The sequence below is a fragment of the Lupinus angustifolius genome, chromosome LG11, assembly GCF_001865875.1.
Source record: "Lupinus angustifolius cultivar Tanjil chromosome LG11, LupAngTanjil_v1.0, whole genome shotgun sequence".
NCBI lineage: Eukaryota > Viridiplantae > Streptophyta > Magnoliopsida > Fabales > Fabaceae > Lupinus > Lupinus angustifolius.
In genome coordinates this window covers 4,237,768-4,254,232 of record NC_032019.1, presented here as the reverse complement: position 1 = coordinate 4,254,232, position 16,465 = coordinate 4,237,768, and the positions used below count along the sequence as shown (strand labels likewise).

General features: G+C 29.6%; 2 protein-coding genes across 2 annotated transcripts; one reads left to right on the top strand and one right to left on the bottom strand.

Annotated features, from left to right (window-relative positions):
• On the top strand, positions 1,387–4,311 carry LOC109359130. Its single transcript, XM_019603676.1, has 2 exons — positions 1,387–2,368; positions 4,067–4,311. The coding sequence occupies exons 1-2, from the start codon at positions 1,662–1,664 to the stop codon at positions 4,134–4,136; spliced, it is 777 nt and encodes a 258-aa protein (XP_019459221.1). The 5' UTR covers positions 1,387–1,661; the 3' UTR covers positions 4,137–4,311.
• On the bottom strand, positions 9,673–13,186 carry LOC109359575 (gibberellin 20 oxidase 2-like). Its single transcript, XM_019604276.1, has 3 exons — positions 12,678–13,186; positions 11,883–12,204; positions 9,673–10,108 (listed from the first exon to the last, which is right to left on the bottom strand). The coding sequence occupies exons 1-3, from the start codon at positions 13,157–13,159 to the stop codon at positions 9,845–9,847; spliced, it is 1,068 nt and encodes a 355-aa protein (XP_019459821.1). The 5' UTR covers positions 13,160–13,186; the 3' UTR covers positions 9,673–9,844.

The following is a 16,465-nucleotide window of genomic DNA, read 5'->3' as shown; positions in this document are numbered from 1 at the left end:
TTCTTTTTAAATACTGCTTCAATTGTAATCTTGAGATATTTTAAAATGTTTACTTTTGAAAACTCCTGACTTTTAAATGGGAAGAAGAGTTAAAGAGATGCAATATCTCATATAAAATCATGAGTGACAATTTAGATAATAATGAACTATTTGTTAAAGAAGATTAAAAAAATAATAAGGAGGTGAAATGATATTCTTACGAAGTGTATTGGTTTACTTTTTTTTATTTGAGTTAATTTATTACTTCAAATAATTAAATATGAAGACAATGATTAATGAACAGTTGAACACACAGATTGATAATAGGAAAAGGAACATTGATTGTCTGTGAAGGCAATGAAAGACAACATGATTGTGATTATAGCTTTATGATGCACTCTCCTTGTTAGTGCAGAAGCACGATGTGGGGTTGTGATGCCTTGCAATAATGCAAAGGAGCAGATACCAAAAGCTTTTTGACACCATAAGCTTTTGATACTTCAAATGTGAATAATTCCAAGAAGTTGATCATATGGTGTGAGCATTCCTCTCATTTGATCCATGGAATATTTCTTCATAACATCTCATGGGAATAGACAATAAAATGCCAAATAATAAAATCCCTAAATTTTTTAAATCAAACCTATCTTGTCCTATCATATAAACCAACCAAACATGAAGCCATAACAACTTAATATAGCTTAATGAATGGAGATCACATGTCTCACTTTGATGTCTTACCAAGCCAATTAAAAAGTAACATCTAATTAAAAAAGAAAAATAACAAAAAACAAAAAATATTATTCTTATATCATTTGAATGAATGTGATTGGTCTAGGACATGTAGACAATAACTTTTTGGGACAAAAATAATCCTTATTTTAGCTTAATTGGGGGTGAGGATAAATTTATCATCACTTCAAAAGAAAGTTCTGAATAATTGATAAATATTAAAATGTTAATATTTATTATAGTCGAGAGAATTCTCAACTTTCTTCACTTCATTTCATAAACATTTCACTCTAACCATCACATCACCTTATGATGTTTTTTTTTAATTTGTTATAATTGAAACTCGGATCTATAACTTCACTCATTTCATTCTTTAAACTCTTCATCACCTTAGACTCCATATTTCACAAGTTTTTATCCCTAACACATGATTATATGATTATGCTTAATGGTCTTTTTTCCCTATTGCATGTATACATTTAATTTTTGTGATATATATTATTGTGGAAAGGAAGCCGTACGTTTAGCAGATTCACGTTGCAAAGTGGGTATTCAACAAAGTAGAAACGAAATGAGTAGGAACGACACATGTTGGTATCTCTTGCTTCAATATAAACAAAGAGATAAAACAAAAGACAAAGCAAAGCTCATTGAAGGACAACAAACTAGGACTATGAGGAAGGGAATGGGCCCACTACATCTAGAATCACTTGACTTTAGGATCTTCTGTTACTCTCAATCCCCTATTATCTTTCTCTCTTTTCAAAATCTTAGTCACCAAGAAATTAAAGAGCATCATCACCTTTGAGGTTAAACACCATTGTGGTGGGTGAAGATATTCATATTCTTATCCAACCCCAATCACACACAAACACATACATATACAATCCTAGCCTACACATATTTTATTCTTCCTCTTAACCCTAAGAAAATTGAACAAGCAAAAAACCATGTTTGATCCAAGAAGAGACCAACCCACAATTTCTTTTCCATTATTTGATGGAGTGGGACTTAGAATTCATGGTAATGAATCAAAGGTTAAAGAAGAGCATGGTATTTGTTCAACTCCTTTATGGACTAGGAGTCCTCCAATGAGTCCTCATCAAAAAAGAAACTATTATAGAAGTCTATCACCTTCATCAAAGACTCAAGCCATTGAAAGAGGGCAAAGGGAGCTTATGGAAATGGTTAGAAACATGCCCGAGTCGAATTATGAGCTTACTTTGAAAGATATTGTGGAGCCACCAAAGGTTGATGTTGTAGAACACAATAAGGTAAGAGAGAAGAAAATTTTGAGCAACAAAAATGTGCAGAAGAGGGAAGGTCTAAGTATAAAAGTTGATAAAAAGGGAAGTAGTAGTAGTAATAATAAAATTGATAGTGGAGGGTTGTATCTGAAAATGGTTTTTCCTACTTCTTTGGGATCTAAGAAGAATAACAAGAAGAAGGAATCATCAGCAAATAATAATAGTTCAAAGGTCTCTCCAAGACCATCATTTTCTGATGGTTCTTCCAATAAAGGCATTGATAAAGATTGGTGGAAGAAGAATCTTTCAGCTTCTGCAGGAGATAGTGAGAGTGGTGTATCCAGTATCAATAGTGGGAGCATGAAAAGTTCTGGTAGCAGCAGTAGCAACAGCAGCAGAAGTAATAGCAGGTATGCTTAATCTAATAGATACATGGAAATACAATGGTTTTGAGTTTGTGCATGTTGAAACATTAGAAAAATCAATTAATCATGGCACGTAGTACTCTTCATAATTTGCTTCGAAGGATGATCTGATTAACAAGTTTTAAAAGTTTAGGTAACAGTTAGTTGCAGAGTAAAATTGACTTAAAACTTCTTCAGTTTAATGAATAATGTGTACTGTGCATCATTCCATAATTGATTCGTATGTATTTTTCAAAATGTAACGACTTACGACTTTTAATATGAACCATAGATAATTTATTCTTGGTAAAAAAACATATCTACAATGTGGGTCCACAGTCCTCTTTTTTCTAATAGATTTTATGGGATAATTTTTAACTGCCTCAGATGGTAGATTACTAGATTTAATACAAATCTCCACATGCACTTGAAACAAACAAAAAAAGTAAGGTTTAATTTTTTCATATTTTAAAAGTTGAATATACGTCTATACTTTATTTTTCAATTTATTACTCACTAGTTTCACTCTAATTCTCCATTTTATAAACTTAATTTCCAATATATACTAAATAATGCAAAATTTCCGGTTCTTGTTGAACTCTAGTAATCTCTAATAAGAACACTCAGTTGTTTATCTTTCACTGAGTTGTTTATCTTTAAAATTATGCTCCTTGGTAAATGTGCTTGAAATGATCATGGTAAGTGACAAAGTCAAAGAAAGAAGTGAATGCATTGCATGCACGGGTTGTCGGTTTGATAGGCTTTGTTTAACATATCTGTTATGAATCTGACTATTAAATCTCGGAGATTAATAGGGAGAAGGCACCACCTCTTTTCAACTTTCAATTGATAAAGTATTTTGGCATTTCTTTTAAGGACCTCTTTTTTGTGGACAAATAAAAAGTAGAGATACATCTTAAGTCTTGTTTGTTAGCTAAGTGCAGTGCCCTTTTGTCGGACCCTAATTAACTAGAGAAATGTTGTAAAAAACCATGAATTTTTTTGTTACAAATATGAATATAGAGACCAACAATGTTGGTTTAATAGTATATCACCCATACCAAAATGTTAAAAGTTGAATTCCTAAAATAAATAATTATTAAGAGAGATAATCACATACTCTTAAAGTGATTAATTCATTATCCATAAAGCAAGTAATACATTTGTTAATACCGAAAAAACTTGGCTAAGAAGTTATATTAATGATAACTAATTTGTGTGTCGATGGATCATAGAGGAACTAAGATCCTCTATCCCAAAAGCTTCATGTCCCCATGTTCCAAGCCAATCATATCTCACCAAATTATATAAAAATGTTATTTTATATATTTTTTAATTTTCTTTTAAAATATGTGTCAAATTTTTATTGGATTAGGACATAATGAGACACCAAAAAGTGAGACAATTGAAGCCATGTATGCACACATTTAATAGGAGATTTACTTTAAGATTCGATCTTCTAATGTGCGTTATGGAAACGTTTTAAAATACCAAAAAATAATAAGTTTGTATTGAAAATTGTGAATACATATTTATTTATGCACACATATATTTTATAAAAGCATCAAATTCTAATAAAAAGTACTTTTTGGGTAACTTAGAATGTCCCATTTGATACACATCAGAAACCCGTTAATATATAATATCATGTGCTTAAGATCATTAACAAAATTCGAAAATAAGTAACTTTTGGATGCAATGCAGGCACAACACGAATGGTGGTGATAGTTGTTGGCCTTTCATTCGAAGACCCAAAAGCCTATCACAAAAATAAGAGTTCCCTATGAAGAACAAGAGTACTACTATATGATATGCATATTTATTAATTATAGCTTTCCTTGTATTTAGACATAATGATTAGAAAGATTAAGGCTTGTATGCAAAGTGAAGAATGTTTTAGTGAATTTGTTCCAATAGAAAGTTTTTAAAATACCTGCTTATTTTGCTCTTTATACTTTCAGGTTAATACAAACTTGGATAGAATAACGTTTTATGATGTGGTTCTAAATTATAGAGGGAACTTATTTGGGAAAGCTACGCATTTCTGAAGAGAGTAATTACTACATTTAAAAAGCAAAAAATCACAATAAGATATTTGTGACTAAAAGTTCTAGAGATGATAATTTATGGCCATGAAAGATATGGTCTGTTCTTGTTCCTCCGAGCTATAATAGTTAGGATTCACACGATTCAATGTACGAATATACTTTCATAAAAAAAATAGGAATATAATGTAAAAGATCAACAACCAATAAAATATGGGTTGATCTTGTTTCTCACAGTTATAAATTTATAATAATCAGGATTCACATGATTGTAAAACCTATCAATTTTAGTAAGAAACTTGGAAGGAATTTCAGGATTCAGAACAATTTTGGTTGCACTATTGGCTCTTAACACAACCAACATAATTTGACTTCGTGTAAGGTAGTTATTTTTCAGTTAATTTGGTGGTTGGAAGTGAAAGAGACAGTGTAGGAGAAAGAGTTTGGATAGGAGCAGAAGCAAAATGAGTTTGTGGTGGAGAAGAGGAAATACGTTGATCAGATGCATTGGCCACAGAGGAGATTTTGATTTTATTCAGTTAAGATAACATTCTCATACAGTTTTAACGAATGATTTACTAATTAAATCATATTGCTTAAATTATATAATTTATAATTATTATAACACACTATATATATTATTATTTGTAACATATAACTAATTAATTATTAAAATAATTTAATAAATATTATTATTTGTGAAACATAACTTTATTATTGAAATTATTTAATGGTTGACTATGTTACAAATAATTTAGTTTAAAATTTGAATTCATAATTCACTATTTAAAAAAAATGATTTCTTTAATAATAAACTAATTTTGATTGACATGGTACAATATATTTTTGATTAATATTTTTTAATTTTGATCGATTTAATTACATGTTCAGAAACCATGTGTTACTTTGGGCCTTTTTGAAACATCGGCCTTCAAAATGAATGGGCATGTTGTTGGAAGCCCAATTGATTAGTTATTGGTCTTCACAGCTATGAGTCTATTGTACCAAACTTTAATTGGGAGGTTTATTTCGTGAAATGTAATTAATTGGGTTTTGTAAAATCATTGTTGAAATGAAACAAAAAAAGATAAATCTTAGGGAAATACGATATAAGAATTCAGATCAGTAGTTTTGGAAGTCAATGACGAAATTCACAAAATCAGTCTCATTTTCTAATTAATACTCAGATTTGATCAATACTTGCACATTCAGTAACTCAATCTCAATTGCAGCAATCACAACAAGATCCATGTATTGAATCCCAAGAATATTTTATTTATTTTGTTTTTAATTTTAGACCCCAATTTTCTTTTCAAAAACTTATAGTGCCCTTATATTCCCCTTCTTCCTCAACCTTTTCAAAGGCCACGAATCCCCTAATATTTTCCTTCTTCTTCAAACCCCACAAACCTCTAATACCAAAGTACTTTGTTTTTGAAGAGTTCTTAGCAAGTTTAATTGTCATTTTCTCTACACAAATAAAGTGATAAAGGTAAACAGAGATAAAGATTTTCTATCAAATGTATATATGCACTTAGCACACAGTTAATCAATCTCAAAATTAGGAATGGCAAAAATACCCGACCCGTGGGTATCCATAATAATATCTACGACGGGTACCCATAAAAATAGTTTATGGGTAGGAACAAGTATCATAATAATCGCCTCATGAGTAACTGCATATTTATAAATTTATTTTTTAATTAAACAATTTATATGTATTACATTTTTATTATTATTTTATAACTATATTCTATCTATTTTTATATTATTTTATAATGAATTTTAGTAATTGAAATATATGATAAATTTAACATGTACATAAATTTTATTATTAATGTAATAACTATTTTATATGTATTGATTATTATAAAATATATAAATATATACTGAAATTAAAACTGGTTGGATACTCGCAATATCCGTTACTCGTGCGAGTACTCGTAAATAGTCAAGTACGGGTATGAAAAAATACTACTTATGACCATTCTGCACGTTGCCATCCCTACTCAAAATAACTTAAAAAGTAATTTATATAAAAGGTTTATTGTTTCTTATTTATTAAAACATGATTTCAAATATACATTCCAAATCTTTCTCCCTATATTTTGTTGCAGCTTTTAGGACGTTACATGCATAAAAGACAAAGGTCAAATAATAGCACTATTATGGTTACTAGGAATTATGCATATGCAAAGTGGTCCAGTATTGAAGTATGATATGCATTCAATTTATTCAATTATCTCTTTTAAAAGGGATGCTTTCAGCAGAGGCAGTCCCCCACCCTCCTTCACAAAAATTTCCTCATTCAATCAGTAAACATGATTCTTTGTCTATGGTTATAAATCATATATCTGATCTTTTACCAACCAATTCCTGTGTTCTTTGTTCGTACTCATGTTCTCATCCTCATGTCTCTTTCATATTTACATTTTTGTTTGTCTTTTCCTCTCAGCAAATCCTGTAAGAAGGGGGTCAAAATTGCATTTGCACGTAAACATAGAAACATGAGAATGAAACATTTTACCCTCCCTCTTTATGAAATCTCTAAGAGCGAGTGTACCCATTTTATAATGCCTGGATGTAACCCATATTACTTATATCATAAAAAGAAATATATATGCCGACAATATATTATTTTATAAACTGTCATTATATTATCATTATTTATATTTAATAATTATTGATTTTTTTTAAAAGTAATACAAATTAATACGATTGAGACTAAGTGATTCTTTTTGGAGGATGATGCACAATAAAAGTGTATTTGTGTTATCAACCGATGGTTAGTCTAGGTGCATGCATGCATGGTAGCAAATGTTAATATATATAAGTATTTGTTGCAGGAATGTAATGTCCCACCAAAAATGACATGTTTAGTGTGAAATTTACTTGGATAAAGTTCCAACAAAGTCATGCCTTAGCTCCACATGGAATTTTTGGTACTCATGTCTCACCGAGTTATGCTTTTTGTGCGGATGAGGAGTTTGAAATCTTATTATATATATATATATATATATGACAAAGCTTTTACTCTCAATTTGGTCTTACATCAATCTTGTTTAATGATGTTAAGGTAAATTTCTTTCTTCATTCGAATATGATTGGGATGGAGAAAACGTGTAAAAAATATAGATGTCTTTTTGGTACGTCATTATTTGGATAATTTGATTTGTGAGGAATAAAATCACCTTTGAGAATTCGCTGTTAAATCTTGATGAGATGATGGAACTCATATTTCTACACTCTTGAAATATCCTCAATGTTCATCTTTATAATTTTAACTATTCTTTTATGGATGTAACTTTTAATTTGCTTATCTAACAGTAATGTAATAACTATTTTATATGTATTGATTATTATAAAATATATAAATATATACTGAAATTAAAACTGGTTGGATACTCGCAATATCCGTTACTCGTGCGAGTACTCGTAAATAGTCAAGTACGGGTATGAAAAAATACTACTTATGACCATTCTGCACGTTGCCATCCCTACTCAAAATAACTTAAAAAGTAATTTATATAAAAGGTTTATTGTTTCTTATTTATTAAAACATGATTTCAAATATACATTCCAAATCTTTCTCCCTATATTTTGTTGCAGCTTTTAGGACGTTACATGCATAAAAGACAAAGGTCAAATAATAGCACTATTATGGTTACTAGGAATTATGCATATGCAAAGTGGTCCAGTATTGAAGTATGATATGCATTCAATTTATTCAATTATCTCTTTTAAAAGGGATGCTTTCAGCAGAGGCAGTCCCCCACCCTCCTTCACAAAAATTTCCTCATTCAATCAGTAAACATGATTCTTTGTCTATGGTTATAAATCATATATCTGATCTTTTACCAACCAATTCCTGTGTTCTTTGTTCGTACTCATGTTCTCATCCTCATGTCTCTTTCATATTTACATTTTTGTTTGTCTTTTCCTCTCAGCAAATCCTGTAAGAAGGGGGTCAAAATTGCATTTGCACGTAAACATAGAAACATGAGAATGAAACATTTTACCCTCCCTCTTTATGAAATCTCTAAGAGCGAGTGTACCCATTTTATAATGCCTGGATGTAACCCATATTACTTATATCATAAAAAGAAATATATATGCCGACAATATATTATTTTATAAACTGTCATTATATTATCATTATTTATATTTAATAATTATTGATTTTTTTTAAAAGTAATACAAATTAATACGATTGAGACTAAGTGATTCTTTTTGGAGGATGATGCACAATAAAAGTGTATTTGTGTTATCAACCGATGGTTAGTCTAGGTGCATGCATGCATGGTAGCAAATGTTAATATATATAAGTATTTGTTGCAGGAATGTAATGTCCCACCAAAAATGACATGTTTAGTGTGAAATTTACTTGGATAAAGTTCCAACAAAGTCATGCCTTAGCTCCACATGGAATTTTTGGTACTCATGTCTCACCGAGTTATGCTTTTTGTGCGGATGAGGAGTTTGAAATCTTATTATATATATATATATATATATGACAAAGCTTTTACTCTCAATTTGGTCTTACATCAATCTTGTTTAATGATGTTAAGGTAAATTTCTTTCTTCATTCGAATATGATTGGGATGGAGAAAACGTGTAAAAAATATAGATGTCTTTTTGGTACGTCATTATTTGGATAATTTGATTTGTGAGGAATAAAATCACCTTTGAGAATTCGCTGTTAAATCTTGATGAGATGATGGAACTCATATTTCTACACTCTTGAAATATCCTCAATGTTCATCTTTATAATTTTAACTATTCTTTTATGGATGTAACTTTTAATTTGCTTATCTAACAGTTAACTATTGATGTTTGTGGATAAGAGTATCACTCGTTCTCCTAAATTCATTTTTTATTAATAAATTTCTCTGCTGGTAAAAAATATATTAGTATTTGTTGTAGGTAAGATTTGAGCTCTCAACCTCTTTTACCCCACTTCTTATCTGTAACCATAATGATCAAACCATATTATAACTCTTACCTGCATTGTAGATGTTTAATTTGCTTTTGAAGTCTCATCTTTTATTTATATATATATATATATAAATATTAATATAAACGTAAATCCATTCATTTATATTACTTATACAATAATAATTAAATATAAATACAAGATGATTTTATGATTATAATAAATGTATAATTGCAACCATGATTTAAAATATTGAATGGAGTGAAATTAGATTGTAACCTTACTTATATATAATATATAATTCCATCCGCAAGAATTCTTGTCAGCATTGATCAAAACATGCGGTACGTGGTGGAATTAAGTTACATTAAAAGTAGAAATTTTGGAATGTAGGAAACAGACATGGTTCAATTTAACGAGAGGATGTGGCTCACCCCATAGTAGTAAAAGAAAAGCAGTAGAACAGAATTTATAAATATTATTTGTTGGTTAACTTGAAGGGGTTTATGGTTTGGATGATAGCAACCACTTGGTGAAGTTTTGTAGGGTATCTTCATCAGCTCTATAGTATTTTTGTGTGAATTCAAGCAAATTGGACCATGTGAAATCTGGATACTGTTTTGTCCCATCTTTGACAACAATAGCCTCTGGGGCTCTCAACACTTTGTCTTCTTTTGGGCACAGAAAGAATGCCAAGGACCTCCTCTCCTTGTACTGGTTAACCACTGCCCTATGTAGACAACTCTTGTATCTCCCATTTGATAGTGCCTACACAACCAACAATTATTATTATAATTATTGAATCGAGTCTCACGATAACAAATCTAAAAAATAAAAAAGAAATTATCAGATAATTCGATAGTTAGGGTGAATAATTTGTATGTTGAGAAATTTTTGTTTTAGATGGTTGAAATAATTTCACTTGTTGTAAGAGTTTAATTGTAAAATCATGATATTCAAACTCATAATTATAAGATAGGATATTTATGTACACCTTACATGCATGATTCCACGTCTAAGCATATAAATGTATAATCCAAATTATTAACCTCCATATATAGAATTTAAGAGATTATTCGAATATATACATTAGGGTCACGACTTGAAAGGCCTTAATTTGTCACTATATGGGTATCGAGTAGAATGTTGCAATCAACCCTTAACTAGACTCATGTCCATTTCCTAGTTTTAGTCCCTAGCTAGCTATAACTTTTTTATGTAGCTCTCACTGATTTCGACCTCAATATTTTTTATTTCTTTTGAATCAATTATGCTATTAATCTAAGTTGTAAAATAAGTTTGTCAATCATTTAAATTATTTTTTTATCTTATATTTGTTGTGGACGAGACTCGTCAAACCAACTTATAACCCCTAATCATTTAACTCGTAAAACTAACTTATAACCCCTAATCATTTAAGTTCAAGCCTTGAGTGTGGTTTGAGAATTTTCAACTATTCATTATCGTTTTTATAATATTCTTTTAAGGTTTTTCTGTATATAATAGATAAATTTGTTACTAATGTTATTTGTTCAAATAATTTGAGTGGAAAAAGTTAAATGAATTTCTTAATTAATGAATGATAATTTGGTCAACTACTTACAATTATTAATGAATTTAATGATATTTTTAATTTTCTTAGTATGCATGAAACTACCTAAAACAATAATACAGAAGGAAATAATAAATTAGGAATGAAATGATCCATATATTCTTATAAGTCTTCATATATACAATATAAGAAAAGTGAGATGTGTGAGAATATTTATGCTATGCATGTTATTTTTCTTGTGATATAGAAGAATTTAAATGCTAATGTTATATAATGATATATATATTATTAATAGATCTGAATGTATTTGCATGGTCTTTTTTTTCTCCTAAGTAAAGAGATAACATTAAGAAACAACAATTTCCTAAGCAATTGAAAAAGACTACACAGAGGATAAAATACAATGCCAAGGAACAGATGGAGTAATAAAAGAAAAGATTTGCATGCGGGTTTGATCATGCATCCTGCTTTTAATGTTGACTTTTTTTATTATTCCATTTAAAAGTGTTTGACAAAAAAATTAGAAATTAGAAATAATATTGGTCTGATATAATTCATTAACTTCAAGCAACAAAAGGAAACATTTTACTTTTAGAAAAAAAATGACTTGCATAATTATTTTAAGGGAATAATAATCAGTAACCATATACCTCATACTTGTCATCATAACTTTCTTACCTTCATATCTCACTCTATTCTATTCAAACGAGTGTACATCTCAAGTGTTATCATGTTAGGGATCCTGCACTCAGAACCAATCGTAATACATAAAACTATCTGAACAGTTAATTGATTGATTTGTCACCTTGCAACAGATAATAAGGACATGATTTGTATCTTGCACAGATATTGATAGCCACATATATAGTCCAATATATGCATAGACACATAACATTAATTTGTAACTATTATACGTCACCAATAATAACCAAGTTTTTATCCTAATAGGTAAGATCGATAAGTATTAAGCATTTGAAAGAGCGTACGTACCGTGAAGGTATCACCAATGTTAACAACGAGTGCGTTGGGATGAGGTTTCACCTTCTGCCATTTCTTGTCTGCAAACACATCAAGCCCTCCAACTTCATCTTGGTGAAGAATGGTCACAGAAGTTGGGTCACAATGAGGTCCTGTCCCTAATACAAGATTTGGCTGTTGGCATGATGGGTAATAGTTACATCTCATGATGGAGCACCCTTCTTCAAATAAGTCCTTATAATGTAACCTATCCACACCCAAGCTTATAGCCAATAGTTCTACCAGTTTCATTCCTAACCCCTTCATAGCTTCACAGTACTTCTGAAATACCACTCTGCGGAAATGGAGTGCACAAAAAGAATTACATGGTTGTATTGTTTTGTACATTTATCGTACACCTAAATTTGGCACATCAATAGATTTTTCTCTCATGCATCATATACTAACACAGACACATCTCACATTTAGGGTTAAGTTGGAGCATTTGTCTTATACAAGTGACCCATGGGTTTTGATGTCATACTAAAATAATAATTGTATTACTCCATCATAAGAGGATGAGTCATTACACAGTAACAAAGTTATTGACAAGTGTTCGAATCTTGAAAATTGACTCGCTACTTAGTGGAATTAGATCTGAGTTAGTCTCCTTAACCTCATCATATGGTGGGAGCCAGACACATTTTAACTTACATAAGATGATTATGAAGTTATTATTTTATGAGTTAACGCATACCATACACGTCCAAAAATAAAATGAAAAGGAATCTCTCATTAGCAAGACATGGTATTAACTATTAGTCTTACCCAGCTTGTTCAAAATCTTCCCCTAATGTGGAGTGAAAGTAGTTGGTGAGAACAGGTTCCAAGCTATTGCCATGGAATGGAAAAGAGAGGGTCTCCTTCCATGGCAATTTGGAAGCAAACCGGTCAGCATGGGCACCAGAGTAGCCCCACAAAGAACCACGAGTCTTAAGAATATTCAATTTCCTATGAATTGGAAGCTTGAAAAAAGCATCCATTTGATCATATGCTTCTCCAATGAGGGCTGGATCAACCCCATGGTTAATAACTTGGAAGAAGCCATGGCTCAAACAAGATTTGCGTATGAGTTTAGCAACGTGAAGTGTGGCCTCATTATCACCTCTTAGGAACTCATCAAGGTCCAAAACTGGAGCTTGGAGCTCTTCAAGGGAATCTTCTAGACACTCCTTTGGCCACACAAAATTCAAGGGCACATTGGGTTGCCTCTTTAGCCACGATGGGTCAAAGAATAAGCTTGAGTCCATGGTACGTGGTTTTGATTATGGACACAAGTAGAGCGTGAAGAATTAGCAAGTTTGGTGTAAATATATATAGCACATAAAGGTCACGGAATGGCATTTATTTATATGGTAAGTTTTGTTTCAGAAAAGCATGTAAATAACAAAGTATGATATATAAATATCAGAATGCATCTAAAAAAACCAAGTGAGAATATATGAAATAAATGGCCGGCACTAAAACACATTAATTTGTTGCAAGCATAAATTATAAAATGGCCGGCACAATACATAAATGGCTATTGTGAGATAATAATTAACATAAATTATTTTTAAATGGGGAATATCAAAAGATACATCTACATAATTTTTATTAAAGTAAATGGAGATAGGGAATTTTTAACAATTAATTTTATTTATTAGGTAAAATGGAATGTTATGAATGAAAATGAACCTTTATGGGAGTGATTTTTTAAAGAAACATGCATCTAATTTTGAATATTTAAGAGGGCTTCACCTTGATGGCAGAGTTAGGAAATATAGTTTTATGAGAGAGGGATTGATAGGGATTAGTTTGATTAGGGTACAAGAAGGATAATGATAATCCGTCCCATAATTTTTTTTGTGTCTCTGTCCTGTGTCCTGGACCAATCAAACTTTATAAAATAATATTAAAATATTAATATATATTTTTATAGTTTTCTTTTTAAATAAATGAATGTGAACATATGATCCCCATCTATATAAGAAAAGGTATGACTTTGAAGGATATTATGTTCTAGGAGGATTGTGTGTGGCAGAAGTACAATACAGGTAGCTTTGAATAAAAATACTAAAGTAAGTGGTTTAAGGGAATGGAGGAATGGCAAGTGTATATAGCCATATAGCGGAGAAAGAGTCGCTTTCATTGAGAACAAAAGGAAGCTAAAGAACTATACAATTTCTTAGCATCAACATAAGGCCTAAACAATATGTTAATACATAAATTTGGACCCATGATAAAGGAAATATGTCTTTAGTCACAAACACTTATCATTTGTAAACACTTATATTTGTTATAGTAAAAGGAAAGAAATTGTGACAGAGAATTTGTCAACAAACTATGGTCAATGTAAGCACTAACAAAGATGATACGTTTAGCTTGAAAGATAGTTATGAATTGAGTACCTACACAGTTGAATTTGCTAAGAAGAGACGCACTTGATCCCAATATTTTAATAAGTTGTGCATTATGTAGAGGTTGGAGGAATCAATTAATAATATTTTTTATTATGCCAACAGTGTTATGACATTTGACAAAAACTTAGATGGAAATTTATTCTATAATTTACAAAGAAGTTAAATCCAATTCCTAAATCATTAAGATTTGTAGCATGTGATTACAAGGATGAATTAGTTGTGGCTATTTTTGTGCTTTGTAACCATATGGGATATTTGGCATGTTACAAATCATATTGGGTTTGAAAATCACAAATTTACATAGATGAAGTGGTGAAGTTAATTTACCTAAATTTATGTAATGTTCTAAAAATAAGATATTTAGGATTTATATATTATATTATGTTGAGTGGGTGTTAAACATTTTGATTTGTGTCACTGTTTGTTATACTTTTATTTGACTAGAGCACCCCTTGTTCTACTTACCGTATATGTTTTTAATAATAATATCTTTTGTTTGCTGATATAAAAAAACTTTTTTTAAGTGATCATTCACTCATATTTATTATTATTAATTATCTAGATATGTTTGTATAGTTCAAATTTATTCATACAATTATAATTTTTATATGAGAACAATTCTAATTTGAATCACTCTTATATATATATATAAAGTAATATTGAGTTGATGTAAATACAAACTTTTAAAAAAATCAATTCTATGGTTAATTTATTTTTTTCAGTATTTAATTAACTTAGTTATTGACCATAATTATTTTAAGTAATGACTGCTTATTTAAAAAAAAATTATTGCTTTAAGTAGCATATATACATGAACCCATGCTATGGTGTTTTGATTTTGAAATTGTTTCCAAATTGATTATTTACATCATCCTTTTGGTTAGATGTTAGATTTTGGTGAAAGAACTAATGAAATCTTCTTAAATATAGTATATAGTTTAGTAAGTAACATTGATAATTTGGAAAGTGTCATGCTTGTCTAAACTAGGGCAAGTACATGTCCATTGATTAAAAATATATATGAAATATCATATTTTTTACATCCTAAATAAAAACGCTTGCAGGCCACTCAATATAATTTAAAGAAATGGAAAATAAGTAAAATATAAAATTACATCAAATAAAATAAAATTAAAACAATAATTTTATATCACGTTTTTTAAATTATAGATAATTAACATTGAAGTTAAATGAGAAAAAAAAACTAACTTTGACACTCACATATAATGTCTTGAGGCTATTATGTTTTAAATAGAAATAAGCAAATGGAAGAATATATGTATAGTATATCATGTTTTAAAGATGCATGAAGAGGGTGATTCGTTTGGGTAAATAAAGGCCAACAGAGGGGACCATTCAATAATTTGAAAATCTGATGTTTGTTGTCGCTGCTTTGGGTGATTCCGAATCAAATTTGTGAAGATGATGTTCCTTGTTCTTTGCATAAAACTTTAGGTCTGATTATTAAAGTTGGTCCTTTAGTTTCTTCTTAAATTGGGCTGCATAGGGCCCCCATTATTCAATTAATTTCATCCTATTTTTATTTAATATTTATTTTAGTTAATAGTGATCGTCAGTTGTCTATACTCTATATGAATGCAATAGAATATTCTGTTAGATTCTGACAAAACCGCTCTTTAATGGTTTGGTTCGGTTACACGGTTTTTCGTATTATTTTTTTTATAGTTTTTTTGCACCAATTGAAAGTTCAAAATTTATTAAGAGATATTGTTTGTCCATAAAAAGAAAAACAATATTACTATTATTATCAAAGATTATAAAGTATATATAGATGAGTAAAAAAAATGAAACTCGTAAGTGTGTTTTGTCAGTAACATATATAACAATTATGTAATTTATAGAGAAAAAATTGAATTATCATATATATAATAATACAATCCACAATTAACATATATATCTATTAGTAATATATATAATAATACAATTTACGATTAGTAACATATATATCAATTAGTAAAACATATAACAATATATTATATATATGTTAGTTTCAAACTCAATGTCACAAAATTTAGAAGATATGTTCTAGATCATCAAGACATTGTGAAATAATTTAGTAAGTAATAATATATATAATACTAACATAATAACAATTTAGTAATATATATAAAATTATAATTCACACAAAAATTG

Bases quoted from the DNA above. Each gene is read 5' to 3' on its own strand.
- LOC109359575 (XM_019604276.1), bottom strand. From the start codon at position 13,159: ATGGACTCAAGCTTATTCTTTGACCCATCGTGGCTAAAGAGGCAACCC. The intron at 12,205-12,677 runs GTAAGACTAATA...CCATTTCCGCAG, and splicing joins GAAGATTTTGAACAAGCTGG to AGTGGTATTTCAGAAGTACT. The intron at 10,109-11,882 runs GTACGTACGCTC...TTGGTTGTGTAG, and splicing joins ACATTGGTGATACCTTCACG to GCACTATCAAATGGGAGATA.
- LOC109359130 (XM_019603676.1), top strand. From the start codon at position 1,662: ATGTTTGATCCAAGAAGAGACCAACCCACAATTTCTTTTCCATTATTT. The intron at 2,369-4,066 runs GTATGCTTAATC...GATGCAATGCAG, and splicing joins AGCAGCAGAAGTAATAGCAG to GCACAACACGAATGGTGGTG.